Source organism: Labrus mixtus, chromosome 15 (assembly GCF_963584025.1).
Source record: "Labrus mixtus chromosome 15, fLabMix1.1, whole genome shotgun sequence".
In the NCBI taxonomy this organism is placed as follows: domain Eukaryota; kingdom Metazoa; phylum Chordata; class Actinopteri; order Labriformes; family Labridae; genus Labrus; species Labrus mixtus.
The window spans coordinates 1,335,804-1,360,322 of NC_083626.1; the positions used below are offsets into that span (position 1 = coordinate 1,335,804).

Here is a 24,519-nt window from a genome sequence, read left to right on the forward strand (position 1 = left end):
AAAGTGTTTGATAAAAGTTTGATAGATTCAACCTGTAATCACACCACCCAAACACTGGGAATGGGGGCTGCTAATGCGCCTTAAACGCTAGTTGTCAACTGACATTGAAGAAAATAAGAAAAAGACGATGGACAGCCAATCATGTCGCAGGGGTTTTGGTAGGCGGGCTTACAGACGTTTGGAGCAGAATAGAAACACAGCTGAAATGAGCTACAGCGACGCTGAGCTTACCGGCTCAAAGCAGGAGAAAACATCGTTGACAAGAAAGGGTGCTCAGCTGCTGGGGTTTGGAGATATTGTTGGCTCTATTTACAGTCCGACAAAAAAAACGAGCCACGTGATAATTAGCGATATTGACTAATATGTTTTTATCGTGATAACATTTTTAGTCATATCGCCCAGGCCTAGCTTCACTTTCCTTTTTTTCAAAGCTCCATCACAGTCTGAAGTGATATGAAGGGCACAGTTTTGGAACTCAGGCTATGGAGGTCAGTACAACACGTCTCTTCAAGATTTTGTGAGGGATGTGTATATTACATGAGAAGTGTTCATTTACAAGTTGCCAATAAAGAAATACAAATACCTTGAGGGATTTTCTTGTTACTTCCATGCAATTTATTGTAACAGTAGGAACCAGCAACATTTTGGTAATGAAGAGAAGCTTAAGACTCCAGAAATATTACATTGCATCTACAGTGTGTGTGCTTAAATCCTTTTTTATTATATCCCTGATATTGATGTCTCTGTGCATCTGGAGCCAAAGCAATAAGCTGCTTATACAACATTACATATCCTTCAGATCACAAAACAACATCTTGGTTCTCCCTTCCATAATCCATAATCAGACCATTCACACAATCTTTAACTGTTATCTCCAAAATTCACTGATGCATTTCCAAGCTCTCAACCTTTAATGTCCTATAATTCTACAGACTGTAATGCAATCAATGTTTTCCCTTTGCTTGTCCTATTTGACTGAATAGATGGATGGGCAGCTCTAGGTGGTTGGTTAAAGGCTTGGGAGGAGGAATAACGTCTGACACACAATCGATCTTTGTCAGGGATGACATGCCAGCTGTGTCTGTTTCCCTGTACAAAATTGACTTACATTAGGCTTAGTGCTCAGATATTGCTCTGCTGCTCAGGGTGTCAAAGAGTGATACCGTGGCTTATGCGCCACACCAGGATGCCAAAGTTTATCATTGATTCATTGCTTTTCGGTTTATCAGCTGCACAAAGTCTCATTGTCAGTCTGGTTTATGGTTTATGAAGCTAAGCTAACAACACCCAATACTCCTGTTTTATTCTTAGGCTATGAATTTATGACACTTCCTTCACAGTAATTGTATTAGTTTCATATGTGTGAGTGAAGCATGAAAATTGTTAACACAACTTTCACAACAAGTTTGCATTAAAATATAACATTATCATGAGGGCAAAATACGCTTCAAGTTACCCTCCTGGGCAGGCGCGGTTTGGACGTCTGGAGCACAGGGACATTTCCCAGTGGCCTGAGGTACAATTTGGCCTGCTGTGAGCAGTCTGCAAAAAATGACGTCATAGCATCCCTATACACATTTACCTTTATCATATGAATGCTGCTTTTTTATTTTGCAAATGATTGTGCAGGGCAGTTAGCTTACACAATTGATTTCATAGTTATATATAATTATTTTTTTAGCAAATTGGGTGTAAAGGTCAAACTTTGAAGTAACAAAGGTCAAGTGATGGAAATCAAAACTACCTTCTAGATGTCATCAGAACATATTTATTACACATTGTAAGAGTTTCTTTTTTAAATGTGGCATCTCATTGTTTTTCTGTGTTCACCTTTTAGAATGACAGGAGTTTGGTAAAGTTAATGTTGTTTTGTATCACTGAAGCTTCAAAATAAATGAACAATTTTGTTTGCACTTTACTTCCTCTAAGTCAGGTGGTCTCTAATTGAAATAAAATGTTGGTTAAATGGGAGATAGAGCGACTCAGTAGAGAGGAAATATGCAGTGATTATAAGAAATGACCCCTTGGCTATAAAGAAGGAAATTGAGTGGAAAGAGCACAGGTTAATTTCCAATGTTCCCTTCCTGAAGCTGAAATAACATACAAAGTTTGTGGTTGTTTGGCAGTGTTTGTGTTCATGCTGCTTTTCTAGTGTCAGGTTATTTCACTGGATAATTATATTATTACAGTTACTGAAGGTCTGCCTGACTGCCTGTCATTTTTTTTACATTTGACCTTGCATTTCTGTCTACAAATAAGCTGGGGGGGTGCCTTGAAACCTCATACATTCTCTGGTTAAAACAAATACAGACAATTTTGGTCCGAAATCTAAACTTATTAGGAGGACATACTAGCTGCTGCATTGTTGTCAGAGAAGCCAGCACTTCAACATAGCATGTTTCCTTAATGTCTGATCATATAGTAAAGTAATTTTATGATTTAATTTAGTCCATATCTTACGTATTGATCGTTTAATAAATCGATGTTTCAAACAACTGCTAGAGCTGTTCAGGGCGGCCTCTGTTGTGATCATTTAGAGTTCATTTTGTTTGTAAAATGCAGCAAACCTAACTGTGATAAAGATGAAACCATTGCTGGCATGGCCTTGTAGACACTGTGAACCCTTAAAAATATATTTTCAATCTTCACTCTAGGCCTCTGAGGGCTTTGGCTTTCTGCCCCTGATTAGAGCATTGCTTGAAGATTAAAGTCACTTTCTAAGCATTTGCCTCAAATCCAGCACCATTTATCACAGAGTAATGATCATACTATCAAAGCGTGTGCTCAAGCATCAGATCAGATTTTCAGATTTTTCTTTGCATTTTTTCCCTTATTGGAAAATGTTCAGGAGAAGATGCAGGTTGGACAAGAAATGGTATGATATATAGGTCACCGCCCAGAATCCAATTGTCAATGTTTCACAAGGACTGTTACAACTCAGATACCTTTTAAGATCTTAACAGCTCAGTAAAATTAATCTTGCAAAGACGCTTAATTGTATTTCTAGCTGGAGGTGTGGTTACACTTATGTGGAAGCTCAGTGACAGTATATGTAGATTGAAGATAGGAGCAGCATGGCAGTATGCTTGCCGAGGGCACTGAGAGAAGAATAGCAAGTTTTCTCTGCTCATTAAGATTCTTGTGTGACCTGCTGAGTGGGGCTGAGATGAGAAGATGTGATGAGAGGAGAGGCAGCAGAGGGCCAGAAATAGATCAAACTAAACTGTAGTCCAGAGTACTGGTGGACACAGGGAGAAATAGAATGCTGGCCCTGTAGGCTGGCAACACTAAATGGAGCTATCAAACTGGATTATAGAGGCAAACAGGAGAATGACAGCAATAGCGAACGAGCTAGCCAGCTAATGATCGGAAGTATTAAGGATGGCTGATAAAAGTAAGAAGGGGTACTGGCTGTGATTGGCAAGGATGAAGATTATTGAAACCCTCAAGCTTTTCTCTGCTCTGACTTCTTTTACTCCATCTCGTTCCTCCCTCTGTTATCTCCTCTTGGTATTGCTGTTCTGACTGTGATTAGTGGAAAGATAAAAGGCTCATGATTTCTCTATTTTCTGCTCCATTAGTCTGACTCATTTCATGCGGTTGGTCTGTGTCAGTGGCCAAGTGGCTGTTTGTTCTCTGGCCTCCTTCATCTTCCTTCTGTTTTTTTCAAGGCGTATCACTCCTCAGCCTTTCATCTGGTGTGCTGCACAGCTCTATGCTGCTTATTCTTTTCAACATTTTTGTGAATTTCACTTTCTGTTTGATGTGTGTTTAGAGCGGTGAGGGCCAAAAAGTACATTAACAATTCCGTGATCATGATTTTTTAAAAGGAGGTTTTTAAACATTTCAATTTGAGCTATGCATCCAGTATCTGACTAAGATATTTGTAGCTTCTTGAAAATGTGACCAAAGAAGGTCTCCATCTCTCTAACTCCTGCATTGTTGTCCTCCCTTCTTCCAAACAGACTATTAGAACTGTGCCAGTCCAGTGTTTCCCACATGTAGACAATACATGGACAGGCCGCCCAAGTATATTTCCGACGTGTTTTTATTTATTTATTTATTCATAAAATTGCTGCTAGCATGAGAGAGCGGGGAGAGAGGGAGGACCTTACAGCTCTGGGCTCAGTGCAGCATTACAAAATGAAAAAAAAAAAATAGAGAGAGAGAGATAAGACACAGCAGAACCAAGAGAGCAGAATCACATCAGCTTCAGAGAGAGGTCAAGAGAAGGTCCACTGTCCATACATCCCTCTCCATTGAGGTACCTTGCTCCATCAAAACTGAAGCTTCTCATGCCTTCGTTTTAATAATGTACAGCTGCTTGCTGCTGATTCTGTGCTGAACTCCTATAAATAACTGAATATCGAGTGGAACTTTTCAAAATGCGAGTTGTACTCCTTGTGTCTGTGCGCATGCCAGGTTAAATTGAGCAGATTAAAATTGTTGCAGACTTAATTAATTTACATATAACTGGAAAAACACATTTGATATACGTAAACACAAACCTAATATTAAAATATACTGTAAGATAACAGTAAAAAAAAAAAGTATGTCGATCCCCTGCAACAACACCCCCCCCCCCAAACTCCACCGCCCAGGTATCGCGTCATTCTGTGGGAAACACTGCGGTCACTCTACAGCTCTGTAGATGGTCAACATTTAAGACACATTGCCTTTAGCAGTTCCTCCCCTTCAAAGTTCTTGTTTGTGAACCTTTCTCTCCCTCTTCTCCCTCTACTTTGTCATTTCTCTTGTTCTCTCATTTGCTGTCTTCACTTCCGGTCCTTCGTGAGTTTCTGTGAGCAGTTTCATTCTTAAAATATATTTTCGTCTCCCCTCATCTTTTAGCTTCCCTCTCTTGTTCTTTCTCTCTGTCTCAATCTCTGTTGTATTTCCGTGGTTCCGTGAGTGGAATGGAGGCAAATAAAGCCAGACAGTGAGGTAGAACCCACCGCCTCGTCTGGTAATGAGCCTGGAAAGTTCCCAGTCACAAGTACACCATCTCCATGGAGACTGAAGTAAAGTTGCTGGCTCTGTCTGCGCCCTGTGTCTTTGAAGGGGCCCAACTTGAGTAAACAATGCCAAGGTCAATGTTTCCAGTGGTCTGTTTGAGCATCTGTGACCACAAAGACACATCGCGGTCTCTGAGGATGTCGTGGGAGCTTGTTTTGTCTGTCATCGTTTTCATCCAGGAGCTTTTCATTAGATTTCCTGGACCACCCTCACAGTCATTTACCGCCCAGGTCACTTTATTTTATTTTATAACCTGCCAACTGTGTGTTAACCCTTTTCCTTGTCTAAGAGTGACCTTTCTAAACCCTGTTATATTCGAGGCACACATGTTGTTTGTGTGCTTCTTTAGGTTTATACCTAGGCATATTGTCTCTCTCATATTGTGTCTCTTCATGTTTTTGCATTATTAAATACCCTCTCTATGTCCTTCTGATGCCTGCTAGTGTTCTCCTTTCTCTGCTACCCACCCCTCTGCATCTCCCTTGGGCAAGCTCCATGTGTTGTTCAATATAATTATACACGTTCTTAGTTCTAGACCGGGGGACAAGCTGCTCTGTTGTTTATTCATGCCTTTGAGCTCTGACTCATTCACGCTCTCACTTTAGCACAGTAGCTGCCGCAGAGTCACAAGCCATTACTAGTTGGCTAATTACATACAGCAATCCCTGCCCACATACAAAGCACAGTCAGCTGGTTTTGTCAATTTCGTTGTCAAGACAGCCTCTCTGGCACGAGGGTATATTTGGATCTGCTGTTCAAAGCTGAGTCTTGACGATTTAACAACACAGTTGTCATTCATTCAATCAATCAATCAATCAATCAATCAATCAATCAATCATTATTTGTATAGCGTCAATTCATAACAAGTGTTATCTCGAGGCGCTTTATAAAATAGCATATTGAGTCGCTGCCCCTAAGGTAGGGTCGGAACTGGCCGTGCATGAATGAGGATGGCGGTGGTTGAGGGACGATACAGTCCGATGGTGGAGGCTGGGAAACAGGCGGTGGTTGAGGGACGATACTGTACGATGGTGGAGGCTGGGCGTCGGGCGGTGGTTGAGGGACGATACGGTCCGATGATGGAGGCTGATGAAAGAGCCATTGCAGTATATAGGTTTCATCAAAGTTCATTATTCCAACATTTCAATTTTTTAAACCCATGCTTAAATTAATAAATAAACACAGATACAATTCAAGCAAATTCAAGCAAAGACTTATTTAATTTATAATTCACTTTCATTTTTTGTCTGTTACGAATGTATTAAGTGATGCTTTAAAAACAAGCTTTAAAAAGAAACAATAACAGAAAATTTGACTAAGTTCTTGTACAGAACAAAATAGTTTACCAGCAATCAAAACCATTTAAACTACTTTTGCTTTTTGTGAAGCATTTGGTCTGTGCATGCTGCTCTAATGTTTACTTAGGTTGAAATTCTTCATGAAATATTTGGTTTCCAGGCTCACTAAACACATACTGTACGTTGATCATGAAAACAAATACTACTCTTATCTTTCACCCTTTGCAAAGTGCATTTCTCTGCTTGTTATCCACATGGGAATATGCAATGCAGCCATCATAATACTTAAGAAATACATTTGCTGATAGTTAATATGAGTTGTTTTTGTAACAGAGGGTTGGTAGACGGTAGAAAGTTTTGTTTTCCTTGTCTACTGTTTTGGATATGGAGCTGATCCAGGGTTGAAAGACAAGGACACACTAACTGGTACATCCTCAAACGCCTGCTTCAACTCAGCCCATACCCAAGACTGAAACATAGTGAACCTGGCTCCTAAGGTGAAATCACACCATGATTGATTTAATTCATGTCTACAAACAGCCCTATGAATAATCAAGTTACTTAATTCATTCCCACAGACCGCAAGTTGCCAATCCCTGGTCTAGAATAAACATGGGAACTAAACAGAAAAACACAATCCACCATTTTTTTCTCTTGCAAGCCTGCACAACAATACTGCACTACCATCTGTCTTCAAAGTTACCTTTTAAGAGCTAGTTATAAAATGACCAATTTGTAACAGCACATACATCTCAACAAAAAAATAATGATACTTGATGTTTATTTGTTTATTACGATCATAAACATACCTTTTAAGACTCTGAAATCGAGTTGCTGGGTTCTTCTGCTCTCTAAAGTAAAATAAAATTAGCTAAACCCACATGTTTACTCAATAAGACACTTACATATGTAAGAAAACAGAAAAAAAATCCATGTATTTAAAAATGTTGTTGCAGTAAGTATTAAAAGATAGCTAATATTTTTTTATTAACAACCTCTAGTCCATGACTCATAATTATAAAATTACAAATCTGGAAAGGTCATGTGGGCTTATGGGATTAATCAGTGCACAACACTTTTACAACCATCCGGTAAAGGTCAGACAAAATGTTCATGTGTCTGTCTAAATCTGAGTTACAAGCAATTTGAGACTAGTGCTTTCAAACTCATCAAAATCTACATAAACACAAAGCTGTGTGACAAACCTTGGCCGCTTATGCAACTCTTCCAACGGGTATATATGCAGGAGATTGATAGTCGGCCCTGTGAAGCCATGTTTGCATATACATCGTGCTGCATGTCCAATGAAGTCTCAGATTCTACAGGGCACAAATCCAAACATTAATTGGGGTGATGGGCAAACCCAATAGAGATGATATTTGCACTGATGAAGAAGAGGATTCTCTGAGTTTACTGCAAAAAAGAGGAGAGGAGAGACCAGGAGGTCAGAAATTGGAAAGAGAAATAAAAGAAGATTTCCGAGAGAAGAAGCAGGAATGCATAGAGGAAAAAGAAATAAAAAAAATGTGCTTCTTCTTGGCTTTTGTTGGTTGCTTTGTTACAGCTCTTTGTTCTTCAAGCATAGTCATGAACATTTTTTTTTTAATTATGCGGTATATAATGAGCTAGATCCTTGTTGTTGTCTTGACTGCATGATTTCACATGCAACACCATAGTTACGTACGGTAAGGGTATACCCACTTGAACCCCCCCACCCCCACCCCAACCTCTCTCTGTATCCCAGATCATCCTTTAATTACGACTGATAGAATCTCCAGGAAACTCATTCAACTTCCTAAAGTGCAAAGTTAACTTGATGAACAGAGAGCAATAATGCGTCTGTGCCCTCCATCAGTCATCATTAAAACAGAGAGCTGGCCATTGCATCTCATTATAGCATTATTAGCAGTGGGAAATCTCAAGAAGATGGAGCGCTCTGCATGCTAAACTGGACAGCACGCCTCAGTCCCATGACTAGAATGAACAGCTACTCTACTATTAACTTTTTAAATGATCAGAAGCACCACCTTCAGGCATTCATATTTTCATCTCTGATATTTCCCTCTCAGGACTTCTGGATCACTCAGAGGCACATCATTTTGCCATGAGCATCACTGCATTTAAAATTTACCGGCACACAAAAAAGACTCTAAGGATGCAAAATACAACCTGCATCTCCCAGATAAATCACTTTCACGACAGTCATACTAATATTTTATTATCCAAATGTTGCAGAAAACAATTGCATTCCACAGAAAGCCTCACAAAAACATTGGATCTTCGTACTGGGCATTGTTTATTCCTCTATTTTGCCGTCAACAGCTAAAACAGTGTTTTCTGAATTGACTGCCATTTTTCCTTTTTCTGTTTCTCGAGACACCTGTTGGGGTTGTATCAAGTCAACTTTGGTTATATTCTTTAATAATTATTTCTAATTATTAATAATATAAATAAAATATCATTAAACTATGTTTAATCTCGTTTTGGGGCACCACCCTGTACTCAGGGAAATATAACCAAAATATCACTCAAATCAGTCTCAGATTAGTTATTTAATTACTAATATTAATAATTAATAACTATATTTAATAAATTGAAGGCGTGAAATCCATACACAAAGCCTTCGCACCCAGCTTATATCACAATGTAAATACACCAGTAATCACAAACAACTGCTCTCTTAAATTATAACAGAATTTATTTAAACAAAGCAACATCAATCCAAAATCAATGAACTTAATCAAACAAATAACTATCATAAACTAATCTAAGCAACAAACATTACCAAGCAAGGCTTGTGGAAGGGGTGTGAATGTGTGTGTGTGTGTGTGTGTGTGTGTGTGTGAGAGAGAGGGGGGGAGAAGAAAAGGGGGAGATAACTTCGTACCCACGTGGTCGCTCACAATGGCGCACCTAACAAAGGCCTGGGTGTATGCGTGCGTGTGTGTGTGTGTGTGTGAAATAGAGAGAGAGGGGGGAAGGTTACTCCGTCCCACGTGGTCGCCTTTCCGATGGCGCACACCTAACAAAGACCTAATGTGGCCTTAATGTCTGAAAGAGACCGAGTTCGGCCCTACACGATCTGTGTCTCTGAGGCGTCTGGATGGCCTCGAGTGTATAAAGCTCTCTCTTTATGTGTGTGCGTGTATGTGTGTGTGTGTGTGAGTGTGAATGGCCTGTGTGCGTAATGGCGCGGTGGTGGAGTTAGTCTCCCGATGTACGTCTACCCGAGAATATGTGTGTGTTAGAAAGAGGGAAGAAAATGGGAGAAAATGGGAGGAAAAGAGGAGAGTAGAGGAGGAGAGAAATGCGTGCCTGAAGAGGCCGGATCACAGTCTAACTCCCGCGCCACAACTCGGAGTAATTCCCTTCATTCACAGAAACAAACCAATGGCCGAATTCAAGTTAATACGGCTTACACTGGCCTTTCTGATCAGAAGAGTAATACCCGGTTATAACGCTGTTACGCTGAACACATACAGGACGCAGCGGTCCGAAACAACAACAAGAGTTTTAAACAGGTAAAACTCAGGACGCGACGGTCCAACAAAGAGAAAAATTACAGTTTCTGCTTCAATCAAACAATTGTTAAAAACACTCTCTAAAGCTAATTCTGCCCAGACCTAATTAAGCCTCACTTGTGAATCGCTTTGCCTGCGATCGGTGAAGGAAAAAGGAGTCCGGCGATAAAACAGATCTTCTGTCTGTCCTGGTGTAGAGGCGTCTGATGGCGGCGAGGGTCCCTTACGGCAAGAGCGGCTTCGTTGGTTCTCCGTCGAGGGGAAAGATGTCCGTTGATGTCCTTTCGTTGCAGGACGGAATAAGACCGTTATCTTTCTGATGATCTGTTATAGTCTAACGCTCTCCGAGAAACTGAGATGCGTTCACTGGACAATCCGAGCTCGGAATTTGGAACACACGTAGGTGTGAAGTGCCGCAGGGAATTCTGGGATAAAGAGTCCTTTTAGGCCATCTCAGTAAATAACTCAAAGGCCCAAGTCCATGGTTTGACTGTCCTAAGCCTGCGTGGCCCAACACACCACAAATTTGCAAAAATTTCTACACTTCTGTTTTTTTTTCTGTCAAGATGGGGTGCTGAGTGTACATCAATGAGAAATACAATGAACTTTTTTGATTTTAGCAAATGGCTGCAATGAAACAAAGAGTGAAAAATGTAAAGGGGTCTGAATACTTTCCGTACCCACTGTATATGGTACTGATTTTACTATTCAGTTATGACTGTCACACTTTACTATTTAGTGTGTTTGTATTGAATACTCGTACACTTGGCCTGGAAGTAGTTCGGCCTCTAGGGACATTGGTTGGGGACCTGAGAGCTGACAATACAATTCCCGGTCAGATCAAAGTATGAACATGGGTCTAGTTGCTGGTGAGAGGCCAGCTAACTTCAATGCTGTGGTTCCCTTGAGTAAGGCATTACTCCCTGCTTGCAATCAACACATTTTGTATTTGTATAGTGGCAATTCATAACAAATGTTATCTCAAGAAACTGTAGAAGAGAAGGTCTAGACCATACTTTTTAGGTTAATTGACATTTCTTCATATGTGCATGTCTGTAAGTTCCTGTTTTTGAATGTTTGCGTAATCCTGGCCTATGCGTCGATGTGTGTTTAGCATGTTGGAAAAACTGAATGTAAAAACAGAGTTTCCCTACAGGGATAAATAACGTGCTATTCCTCTCCTTCTCCTTCTCCTTATCCAAAGTCTTTATTTGAACAAATCTTGTCTAGAAAAGAAAATAGCAAATTATGAAACGAAATGGCCATTTAACTTTTATTTGAATTCACTAACGTATGAGTGTCTGTTTAACCAACAATAGCATGATTTTAATTTTATAATTTAATAAATAGTTTCTGAGGCTTTTTTAGGCTTTTTAATTTGTTAGTTTTATTGTTTAGATGAAGTTTGTTGAGAATCTCCATTTAATCTCAACTTGAAAATCTATATGTGTGGTCTGAAAATGTGTTTTAGTTAATATCTTTGACTTGTTAAAGTAAAACAATCTTACAAGAATACAATACTTCTCACATTGGCCCCTTTAACCTTTGACTGTGTGGGAGGCCATGGAGTGGCAGCAGCAGCACAGTCACACCTGTTTTGCACACATGATGGACCGCGATGCAGGCAGTGTCTGGGAAAACAAAGCCAGCATTTAGGCCCACTGTTCTTCTCTTTTGTCCATGACATAAATCTCAGTCAAGGCACACAGAGCATTCCTAAAAGAGTGGGCAGGAGTTATTTGTTTTACTTTACAGGGAGACTGTTGGAGGTGGGTGGTGAAGATTTCACCTTGTCTTTGGAAAGGTTGTTAGAGCATGATAAAAGAGTTAGGACAATAAAAAAGATGGTAACAGATATGGATGCATGATGCCTCAAAATGCATGTTCACTGTCATACTGGAAGGCTTCTTATAGCCTTCTGAGGCTGTGTGGCTACTGTATGTTGTCTATAGATTAGGTACATTTTGACAGTGAATGGTTTTGGTAGTGCTATAGTGTGTGCAAAACTTTTGCGAAATCAGACAGCAGGCACATTTTCTCTCACTGCGTACCCATATATACAAACACACTCGCATGTAAAATCTCATATTGGCAGATAAATAGGTAGCTGGAGATTGGTTCAACCCCATCAGCAGCTGCTCATGTCTGGCCACTGCCTTGTTAGCTGCAGCCAACCATGCAGTCAGTGGATTGGATGACAAAGACTGCATGGTCTGACTATGAAAGCATGTGTTGTGTTTGTACAACACAACATTGAGACAAGACAGACCCTGAATTATATATATTTTTTGTTAGTTATAAATGTATATTGTGATGGAATGCATATACAGTCAGCTCAATGTATAAAGACAATGAGGGCTTCACATTTCAACACACTCATACACACCAGTGTTTCCCATACATTGGTTCTTCTTTGGCAAACACCAAGGTGGTTTAAGAACAACCTACCCCCCAACCCCACAAGAACCCTACTTTTCCACTAAAATGTAGAAATATACTTTAATAATGCAAATAAACAAGCAAACTTACAGAATCAAATTGTGCATTGACCATTTGGAAGTATAAGAAAGAGAATAAACTTAGCAACTTTTAGTGATGCCATTGGCTCTTGTTTTCTGAATCTTCTGAATTTAAAAATATGTTTTTTTAGATCCATTTACCTAGATTTTGGGTGTTAAATATAGAGAGAATTGCACAACATCATGGATTTTCCTAATTAAGCAAAGATCCTGATCCCACTACAACAAGGAGAACATCTAAATGTTAATGTTTTCATTGAGATATCTCCTTATCTATAGCCGTTTTCACATATGCACTCCAGATAATATCTAGATAATTACAGGAGGACCGCTCCGGAGATTCTCCCGACCTAGCCGTTCACATATGCTCCTCACAGCGGGGGACTTTCCCTGTCAGAGGGGAGGGGGCTCGGGGGATTTCCCGACGTAAGATGTTACGTAAATAAACAACGTGGAAGTAGCGGCCGAAGCAACAGAGTCCGCTACATGACGTTATAATGAGAATATTTGTCTTTATATCGATGCTATGTGTAGTCCAACTGAATGACAACATCCACTACAGAGAGGAGAACAACATACTGACGAATAGAAAACAGAATGCAGCCGTTTAATTACGTGCACGGAGATCGTAGTGGTCGCGTGCAGACACTTTAGACAGTCACTATATAAACGTCATTCTCTTTCTATTGGCTCGAGTTGAAATCTCCAGAGTATATGCTGCCGCGTTTAGACATCAGCTCACTCTGACTTTCTGCGGATAAAATACTAGGGGTCTGGCCGGAGAAACTCCGGGTAAAGTCGGTGCAAAAAATGCGGCTGTTTCACACATAGCCTAAAGAACCTCCGGGTAGCCAAATCTCCTGAGTTTTTCAGGAGATTTCTGTATGTGTGAAAAGGGTTTATCACCATAATCCCCTGTGTGAAATAACAGCTCTAGGTACTCAGATACTGCACTACTCTAAAACATACACAAATGATTGGACACACATTCTTCAAACACAGTTAGGTTGGTGTGCGGCCACATTTCTAAAAGTCTGATGGGTGCAGCTGTTCAGATGTATTTTACAGAGTGAGGAGAAATTAAGAGGAAGCCTGAATGCAAAGCCAATGGGAGCATACAAATAACGATCAAATAGAACTTGTGGTGACAGGTTATCCAGGTGAATCATGTAAAACTTGAATGAAAACATGCAGATGTCCCAAGATTTTTCAACAATTACCATCACTTCATCTGACTTATAATCAGTAATTGTTACTTTAGTTCTCACGATACCAGATGTTTTAATGGTTTATGTTTGGGCTTTGTGTGCTTTTATTTAGAGATAGGACAGTGGAAGTATTCTGAAATCAGGGAGAAAGAGTGGGGAATGACATACGGGAAAGGAGCCGCAGTAGGCCTGGGCGATAAAAAATAACGATAATTATCGCAATATAAATATAAAAAATGTTAAAAGTTTTATATATTTAAATGTGTAATTACATCATCCAACCACAGGGAAACAGGGGGCGCTAATGCTCCTTGAACGCTAGTTGTCACCCGACATTAAAGAGAAGAAGAAAAAGACAACGAATAGCCAATCATATTGCAGGGTTATGGGTAGGCGGGCTTACAGACCTCAGGAGCGGAAAGGAAACAGCCGGAATTAGCGATAGCTACTGTGAAGGAAACGCCGAACCTACCAGCTCAAAGCAGGAGAAAATATCCTCGACAAGACAACAAGAAAGGCTGCTTAACTTCCAGAGTTTAGAGACATTTTGGCTATTTACAGTCCAACAAAAAAAAACTGAGTAAAGGGCTATGTTAACTATGCCGAAGAGAAGTGCAGCTAAAACGGCAACACGAACCTGTCCCCCCATTTGAAACAATATGACCCATTAAAACACACTGAAGGAAATAAATATCCAAACGTCCAAAACGAGTGTTAGTGTGGACCGTATTGTCAATAATATAAACTGTTTATGCATGGTGTGGACCCCAGCGGGCCAGTGAGTGTAACAGCAGCAACAAACTGTCATATCAGCGTTTTCCAGCTCCATGCTCTGAGCTTATGATGCTGAAATGTTTCTGTTTAATTATAATTCGTCATGTTCTTACAATAAAGAATAATTATACCATAGTTAACCATCTGGTTTCTTCAACTTTCACTCAGGAGCAAAAATAAGCTTTTACATTTTAAAGAAATAATTATTGACAATTATCGTGATGATTATCGATATCGACTGATATAAAAAAATTTATCGTGATAACATTTTTGGTCATATCGCCCAGGCCTAAGCCACAGGTAGGATTCAAACCCAGGCTTCCCACGATACCAGAATTTTAAACTTAGATATTAAACTTGTAAAAAGCAATTGATATTGATATCTATTTCGATACCACAGCCATAAAAAATTAGTTCTATAGGCACCACATTGTGGGTACTTAATTGTTTTAACCAACAATTGCAAGACAACTCCTACACGTTGGCAGATTTCAGAATTTACAATATTGCTCTCAAGAAGTATTATCGAAAAGTATCAAACATTTAGACAACCTTACTTGATACTGATGTCAGCCTCACAGTACTTAAATTTCAAGTAAAACTTCAGGGAGCTTTCAATCAAAACAATTACAAAGGTGATGTTGAGGTTGGCCTAACCTCCCCCCACCCTCGATGACAACAAAATCTGAGTTGACTGTAGTCAAGACAAACGGGTAAAACACACCTGAGTAAGTGATTGTGTTTGTGACTATGTATCCAAGGATAACTGACATGCTGTTTTAAGCACAGCAGCACATACAGCAACAGTACGGCAGCTTTCCCGCTTCCTCATGTAGCGGTCTATGACGTAAAATCCTGTGTTTCCACGGCAAGTATAAACATGTTGTGTCTGTCATGGCAGCTGCTGCGACAAGACATCCCGTTACAATTATAAATTCAGGATTTCTCTGGATTTGTAAACTTGATAACAAAACAGTAATATAACATAGGTTTAATTATTTTTTTAATTAATTTAGATATTTGTGTGTAATACAGTTTCATTACCTATCTAACCTAATCTGCTCTTATTGTCTTTTAAAACCTTTTCTCTCTGTCATTTCTATTTTTTCTACAATCATTGTATGAACAGTTACTAATAAAACAGGTTTTCCAATGAGGCTGGTACCTTTTTAGCTTTCCCGAACAGTTTTATAAATCTAGACTAAGGAGGTGGACACTAGACAATATTGTGACACTAATATTGCTCCAATCTGATGTCATTGCTTGAATACAGCATCGATAAAAAACAATCCCTGCTTTCAACACAGTTTAGGGACTACTTATGTTGCCTAAACAAAATCATAGTAAAGGGGTAGACATCATTAAGGGATCCATAAGAGGGTTTTTTTTGTGTCATTTCTGAAGACACTTAATAAACCTCAAACATGCTGAAAATGAACCTCCAGTTCAAGCACAATCTCTGTCCTGAAAGCCCTCGGTTTGTCTCCTTTGTGTGTGAGAGTGTCCCTGCTGATCAAGGCGTGTCTTCAGATGGTGATCAGGGGGCCAATGAGAGGATGCCTGGGACAGAGACACACATACACACACACACACACACACACACACACACTCTCACTCTCGGGCTCATAGACACACTCACACACAGATTAGCAGGGTAAGCTGTGCCGCTCATCTGGGATAAATGCGGTCAGAAAGGGTAACAGCTGAGCAAACAGCTCTGACAAGAGGCAGAGAGCAGAGCGGAGAGAGGAAGGCAGGGATGACGAACTATTCATCCCGGCAGAATGTCGGCGACCGGCTGCCACGCTGGATATGCATCAGTCCTGAACCTGGAAGAACAGTGACCAGTGGAGGTAATGGCTAAGAGATACTCAGATTCATAGTGCAGGCTGATACAGTTAGATACCAATTTCCTTTTTGTCGTATAGCCCGGAACAAACCGTGCTGCAAAATGGAAATAGTATGATGGAAGTAGTTCATTGTGCCCCTTAGGAAAGAAATGATTGGTCTTTTTTACAGTGACAAATCAAGGACAGGTGACACTGCAGATGTATTCTATGTGTATCAGTCCAACACTATGGCAGTAATGAAACCTGCTGTGTCTTGTGTAGAATAAAAAAAGTAACACTTAAATACCATTCAAATTTTAAAAACTCTGTTGTAAAATGTTGCTCTGAAAAGAGAAGATGGCGCAATTTTATGCCTCCATTTCAAAGGAAAACTTTTGTTTTTAGTGACGTGGTTTGTAGCACTCCAGATGTGGCACAGCGGTTAAGTGAGCTGTTGTAGATGGAACAAGCAAAGGTATTATGCCAGGACATGCAGCCTTGCTATGCACTACATTATGAGGCCAGATGGCCTAATGCTGACAGTCAGTTATAGAATGGATAACAGTGATATGCCACATAAATCCTGCATCGATGTTCAGATGAAGGGGGGAAATCATTGTTTGATGATTTACATGATTTAAATGCTTAGGGTTTGATTCTGGGATAGTAAACACTTAAAATGGTAAAATGGCAAATGGACTTGGACTTGTATAGCCCTTTCTAGTCGACTACTCAAATTAACATTTTACACTACATGTCACATTCAACCATTAACACCACATTTACACACTGATGGAAAAGGCTACAAAAAGTGCCCATCAGTATTAACTAATCCCATACATAAGTGTACACACATCGCTAGCTGTGCCACTCAGGAGGAATTTGGAGCTCAGTGTTTTGCCCAAGGAAACTTTGACATGTCGCTACAAGAGCTAGGGATTGAATCCCCAACCTTCCAGTAGAGAGACTACACACTCCACCATTGAGCCACATCCATTTCAGCTTCTAGAGAAAGTGATCCTGTATGGAAAGATAGGCATTCCTATTAGATAAGAAGGACTAACTGCATTTGCTCCACTTCATTCAACACTCCTGAAATGTCAGACACATCAACCTGTCCCTCATCTCTCCATACAGAGAAGTCTAAACTAATAGGTAAGGCTCAGTGCATTTTGTAAATTGAATTGTGACACTTAAAAATAAACTCCCATCTCAAGGCTTTCAGAGGTTGTCATCTTTTGAACCCATATTGTTGCCCAACTTAATTTACTCATACTGAAAACCTAATTTTCAGTGTCACTGTTTTAGGAATTACACAGCAAAAACATGAACTGTGATCTTGCACGCTCTGTTGGCATGTTGACATTTCTGGGATGGACTTGTTGTTGTTGAACCTGCAGAATACTGCATGAACATAAAAAACTTTGTCATATACTAAAAGAAAAAGGACATACTGTAAGAAAAATATGCCTCAAGAGTAGTATTGACTTGAAAGTCTTAAGACTTCTTGTGACACCTAAAGTGTTTGTTTTGTTTGGTTCTCTGCAATGGTTCCTTTTCATGTCTAGAAACACTTGACATCCAAACAGTCGTTTGGGTTTTAGAAAAGGCCTTTGTCAACTGCTCCTCCTGGTGTAAAAAGGCATGTAATGTATACACCATCTATAAGTTAAACGCTAGGTTAGTCTTAACAAACTTTTGAACTGCCTTTTTAGCTAGATGTGACTTACTTGTGGATAGCTGTTTTTATGTTTTCAGTTGGGTTTTTTTTTTACTGCTGCTGCATGTAAATGGTAAATGGACTTGAGCTTATATAGCGCTTTTCTAGTCTTCCGACTATTCAAAGTGTTTTTACACTGCATGTCACACCCACCCATTCCCACCCTTTCACACACCTGAATTCAAAGGGTCAGTTGGTGTATGGTATGAGCTTTTTTTGCAGAATGATATTGGAGTTCAGCTAATGATAAAGTAATGTTTTCATTTTTCTGTTGGTAGAGTACTTCTGCTTCCTGCTTCATTCACTAAAATGTAATGTTGAACTATTTAATCATCTTTGTGGTTTGTCTCAATCAAAGCATTAATCATTCAAGTTTAAGGAAAACAATTGAAAGCCCGATTATAATTCAATGGATTATAAATGATGACAAGATCACAAGAACGGACATATTCAAAAGTCCTGAGCAGATGGCTTACCTAATGATGCAGATCAGACAAAGCTGGATGTGTGCTGGTACAGATGGCTGTCCATACTTGTTTGTTCATGTCCTTTTTATTTGTCCACTTGTGTTGGTCTGTGTTTGTGTAGGTGTACATATGTATTTGTAGAAAAACCTTGGTCTCCTTTCCTGTGGCAGTCACAGTCTTGTTGTCCTGTGTCGTCATCCTGCCAGATCGGTAGAGCAGCTGATGGTGGTTATCAAATTCCCACTGCTCCTCCGTCAGTCTCAACCATTCTACAAACCTCCTGTCAGCGTCTCGGGAGGCTCTTGTCAGGTTAAATCAAATCAATTCCCATGTCCAAATGATTAGGCCTTACCCAATTGTAAATTACCTAGAACATGAAAGTAATGTGGATGGGATGAATGGCAGGGGGACACATGACTGGTAGAGTCATGTGGTTGTGAAGATTTTTCTGCAGCTTTTCTTCTGTCTAAGCCAAATAAATTGAATATTTTAGCTGTAGTTTGGAAACCTGTGATGGTTACTTTGCAATTATTTTTACAATTTATGGTTTTAGTGCCTACATTATTGTCAAAAAATAATTTGAAATAGAGATGAAGAAAGTATGTCTTTTGACCTAGTAATGACACTGGCCTGGCTAATTGTTATAAAACTGGGGTTGATGTCTCTGTCTTACCAAACCAACTGCTTTCATGAATATGAAGGTCTGCCAGAGACTTTCATGTACTCTGCACTGCACATCCATCTACCAGTATTACAGTAATATCAGACCAACAACCAATCATTTTACCCCCAAGTGAGTCACTTAAATTTTAGGTCCGGTTTCTGAGTTTTCCTTCTGTTGCTCTGCCAGAAAATGGCTTTGTCAGGCTATTTTAGCGGCGGCTTCAAAGATTACATTTCACCAGATTTGCTATTCTGGGAGGAAAATTGCCTTTGTGGTGTAACAGGCTTCTGATGGGAAATGCTGGTGAAGGGAGAGAGAGCCCTGGGTCACTGTGACTTTGGGCCTGCAGATATACTGCAAGTCTGTCCTGCTATTTAATGTTCAAAGGCTTGAGTAAACTGTGAGACTCAAACACACAGACAAAAATACATCCAAGCACAAACATTCTCTTATTTTGTTACAGACACTGTTTATTCCCGCCTCTGTGATGGAGACTGACAGATGAACTACTCATAAACTTTGGTCCCACTCTTGCTAGCTGGTTTAATCTGCCTACACTTAGCTTTCCACATAATCTCAAGAACCTTTTTTAATCTGTAGATGTCTGCAAGCTTTCAGTATAAGCCTCTATGACGCCACACTTTGTGTGTTTGTGTGTGTGGTTTTGTGCATATTTCCATGCTCCTGCTCTGTGCATTTGCTGACTCGATGTTTCTCACCACTCAGTAGTTATCATGAAGCTGGTTTGTGGCAGACTTCACACAAGCACCATGCATTATTTAGCTAATGGTCAGGTGGCAGATGCTGGAGTGCTCGTACCAAAACCAGCATCCCAGTGGGCAGAGGCTGTCCTCCTTCATGCTACACTCACCTATTTGTTTTCTGAATAGGATCAGTTATGTTCCTCTCTGTCGGTCAGGGCGGCCGGTGTTGCGTTCCTGGGTATCCTCCCAGTAGTTAATGTAGTCTTTTAGGACTTTGTGTTTGAATGCTTGCGGCCACCCACAGTTTCAAGGATGTAGAAATACCAAACACATTTACATGATCAAAAAACCAAAGCAGAGCATCCACACCAAATTGCCAAAGCAGTTTGGAGATGTATTTTACATTTCAAGGGAAAGCCAGCTTTAAACATTACTGCATATTTATACATTAAATATTAGGTTGGACTTTGAATCACTGAGTTAGGGATTCTTTAAATTTATTGAATTAAAAAAATATAAGATTTACTGCTTATGGGTCTAAAATAAAATGAATTAGAGCATTACTGCCTTTTACCACTTACTTGTTTAATAGACTTTGAATGTATTCTGTCAAATCAGATGTGAAAGGAATTCTAACTGCAACTTTTGTTAGTGGCATCTATCCAATTTCTTAATGGTTATAATTGTAGATTGTATTTATTTTAATTGTTGATATATTGTTTTTTCCTGTTTAGTTATTTCTTTAAAAAAACATAAATGTGATTGATCATTTTACTGTAGAGTATCATTTTATTGTCAATGTGTTCTCAAGAAATAATTTCTTGAATTATGTGGCCAAAAAAACAAAACGTATCCAACTTTACAGCAATGTGTTTTCAAGAAATAATTGACTTAAGAGAATGCAAGTTATTACAAAGAGGAAAGAAACATAACACTGGCCATTTCTGGTTAAAAAATCACATGTTTAGTGTTGAAATTGTATTGGTCGGTTAGTTGAAGGGTGAGCACGTGACAGGAAATTATTCTAAAAGGGGTTATGATCAAATTTTTTTCAGTCACATTTAAGACAAAAAATGCTACTGCCATACAGCTGGTAGAGTCTCTCAACCATAAGGTCGAGGGTTCGATCCCCAGCTCCTGCAGCAACATGTCTGATGTGTCTTTGGACAAGACACTTAACCCCGAATTGCCCTGCTCTTCGTGGTGGTGTATGAATGGGATTAGTTGCTTCTGATGGTCTCACTACATAGCGACCTCTACACAGCAAAAAGACCAGTGTTGAATTAACTCCCACAGAGTTGATTTCAACCCTTTTTCAGGGTTTATATAGCTCCACACTTTCTAGAGTCAAATTAATACTTTTGAAATAGTTAAACATTTAACACAGAGAGAGTTCTGTTTTCAACTCCCTAAACAGAGTTAAAATAACACTTAGGGATTAGACAAGTAACTCTGCTACAACACTTTTTTTTAAAACTACCTGGCTAGTGTTAGTTTAAATCCATTAAGTGTCAGACTATCTACACTACAAAGTGTTAAAATTAGAGAAAGAATGATTTTCAATAAAAAAAGTTATTAGTTATTTTCAAACAGTGACATTTTATTTTCTCTGTAAATCAATACATTGTGAATGAAGGGACAATATACAACTTCCACATTTTTCAAAAATGTGTAAAAATTCACTAACCCAGCATCATAAGACATGTTAAACACAAAATGTGCTTTGAAAAGTTCATCAAATGCCCAGAGGAAGCAGTTTGCCCAACATGGGATGAGATGCTTATCCATGGTGATGTAGAAGCTGTCAATCTTGCTCTTCTGACGTCCAACAGGAAGGAGGAGGTATGGATACAGACTCTGCTGGCTGCGGAGATGCTCCTCCAGACTGCAGCATGACTGGGGAAAAATAAATTATACACAAGGATAATGTTAATAAAGTTCCCTTACAAAATTAAAATCAAAGTTAAAATAATTATTAATTTACTCACCTTTTTCATGAAATTGCATGTAGTCAACCTCCTCCAACTTCACATACTTCTGTAGTTGTTTGTATTTTACTGGAACCAGCATATTCTCTGAAATAAAAGTTTGACCAAGTTAATTAACACAAAGGGAGGAAATAAAAAGGGTAATGCTGGTGATGCTCACAGGGCAACTATATGCATGTGAAACATGTGCCTGCATGCTGGGACAGTGCGGTTAAAAAAACCAAAAACAGAAATATTAGCTTCAACCTCAAAATGTAAACCTAAAAAAACATATTTTCATTGCTACCAGCTTTAAAAGTGTCTTATTTATTTACATTTATAACGTTTAAATGATTTTAAGGGTTAGCTAAATGCACGAGGCAGCTTGCTAACATTAGCTTATCACTCTGTTTGCCATTTAGTTCATGGCAACACACAAGTCCTTTAAAAGTAGATCATCTCCACAGATATAGTATTTTACAGTTGTTCAGAGAATCACATTACTTTTTTACATTATAGCATTTATTTTACATACCGAGTAGAACTGCAGAGGAGGAACATTTCTCTGTGTCTCAAACTGACAAAGTGAACTGAGCGGGAAACCTGGGGGCGGAGCTTGGATTAATTAATTAATTAATTAATTAATTAACTCTCTGCAGAGTTGGACGACAGTTGACCAACACTAATGGATTAACACTGTAAAACAACTCCAACAATAAACACCATTTCAATCAGAATGAGTTAAAATCACACATTGGGAGTTGAAATCAACTCTGAAATGTTTGACCCTGAAATTTCAACTCTCCAATTTTTGTGTACCATCAGTGTGTGAATGTGTAGATGTGACATGCCGTGTAAAAGTGCTTTGAGTAGTCAGAAGACTAGAAAAGCGCTGTACAAGCTCAAGTGCATTTACCATTTACTTTCTTTATTGCTAGAATTTGTTAATTTATTTTCCCAAAGCCTTCATTTTATATTGAACATGCACCTTTGGTTTATGGTAATTGTAGCCTTATCGTTGCATCATTTTGCATTATAGGGAACCTCAGAGTCATGTGCTATGATACCAGTAGTATGAGGTAGACAGCTCAGGGATAATCAGATAAAGTTCTCAGGGACCTGAAGTATCAATCCAGCCTCTCTCATTATTCTGTTGCATACACAACAAATTGAATAATTTATCCCGTATTTTCACACATTGAGCAGAGTGGCCAAAACAACAAAACGTGTCCAACTTTACAGCAGCTGAGACCTGAGCTCAGAATTTAATGGTGTTAGATTGCAGTCATTAGCCTGGCTTTAAGGGGGAGGCTCAGATGTTTGGACCTGGGCATTCATAGTGACGCATTGTGTTGTATTATGAAGCATCATCCAAAGCTAACTGGAGCACCATTGAGGACTGGCTGGTGTAATTGGGAGATGTTAATTAGTCTATTGGATGGAGCTTGTACCCTCCTGTGTATTGCCTTTGTGTGCTGCCCTTTTCTGTGTGCAAAGCCAACCTAATGCTTATGTCAGTGTAAATGCTCCAGTGTGTGTGTGATGGAGAGACAAATCATGGGACAGCATGAATGTGTGTCTGTTTGTATATATGCACACAACACTCTAGGGGTCCAGCTAATGAGGCAGTCATTTGTTTAACGTAATCACCCACTAGTTTATGCCACCCGCTTCCCCTGGCACACGGACAAGTCCCATTATAAAAAGGCCGTGTTTGAATCACATTAGCATGGAAACAAACACGCCGTCTTCCTTTTCCCCCTCACCACAACTCCCCAGTCACATTTAGAATGGGACTATCAATACACAGCTGCTAATGCTCCAGCCAAGCATTAATGATGCTATCCACCAGGGATGTGCCATTGGTTCTGTCAGTCTTTACTTTTCTCCATCCCTTTTGGAAAATGACACTTCTATATGTTAAATACTGAATAAAAATTGTTTTTCACAACACTTAGCATACAGCCAAGTGCTTAGATTTTATGCATAAGCTGTCAGAAAATACTTCACATGCATTGCAGCCACACATGAAAGATACAAAGTGGTAGGATGAAGCCAAAATTGACAGCATAGGCCCTTTTTATTTGTTTTTTTACATCTGATGGCGACTTCACGAAATGTAAATTGTTATTGGTCTTGATGTTGGTTTCAAACTGTTGGAAGTTTTTTTCAAAGCAATATAAGTGTGGAGTCAAAATTTTGAACATCCACTGATCCGTGCAAAAGCAACCACCTGAAGCTCAACAGCAGCAAAACAAAGGAGGTGGTAGTGGACTACCGGAAGAAGAAGAGGCCCCCTGCCCCAGTCATCATACAGGGGGAGGAAGTGGAGAGGGCAGACTCATACAAGTACCTTGGGGTCCACATCAACAATAAACTGGACTGGACTCACAACTCTGACGCCCTCTTCAGGAAGGGACAGAGCAGGATGTTCGTTCAGTGTCTGCAACAGACTCCTGAAGACCTTCTACCAGTCTGTGGTGGCCAGCACCCTCTTGTTTGCTGTGGTGTGCTGGTGGGGTGGCATCAAGACTGGTGAGGCAAACAGGCTGAACAAGCTGGTGAGGAAGGCCCGCTCTGTAGTGGGTCTTGATCTGGACACTTTGTGGGTGAGAGGAGGATGAAGGACAAAATCTTATCCATCCTGGATAACTCCTCTCACCCTCTACATGACTAGCTGTGGCAGACGGGCAGCTCCTTCAGCCAACGCCTCATCCCCCCAGGTGCAAAACAGAGCGCTTCAGACGCTCCTTTGTGCCCACTGCCATAAAACTGTACAACAGCAGCCTATGACAACAATAACAGTCCGTCCTTGACACAAAACTTCACCCC

At 39.7% G+C, this 24,519-nt stretch overlaps 1 protein-coding gene and 1 long non-coding RNA gene across 6 annotated transcripts in view; one reads left to right on the top strand and one right to left on the bottom strand.

Annotated features, from left to right (window-relative positions):
- The window catches only part of LOC132990324 (uncharacterized), a 268,474-nt gene that overhangs the window by 68,366 nt on the left and 175,589 nt on the right, over window positions 1-24,519 (bottom strand). The window lies entirely within an intron of this gene.
- LOC132990316 (kazrin-like) overlaps window positions 1-24,519 on the top strand; it is a 143,475-nt gene that overhangs the window by 14,981 nt on the left and 103,975 nt on the right. Inside the window, exon 1 of one of the 5 annotated variants that reach the window (XR_009676043.1) lies at window positions 15,941-16,189. The exons of 1 other annotated variant lie outside the window; for it this stretch is intronic. Coding sequence is in view for 3 of the 4 variants with exons in the window: in XM_061058508.1 (XP_060914491.1) it covers window positions 16,018-16,189 (172 nt within the window). In the remaining variant the exon portion in view is untranslated. Of the gene's footprint in view, window positions 1-15,940; window positions 16,190-24,519 lie in introns of those variants that run through there. 3 more of the 5 variants (XM_061058508.1, XM_061058509.1, XM_061058506.1) reach the window with 3 other exon arrangements.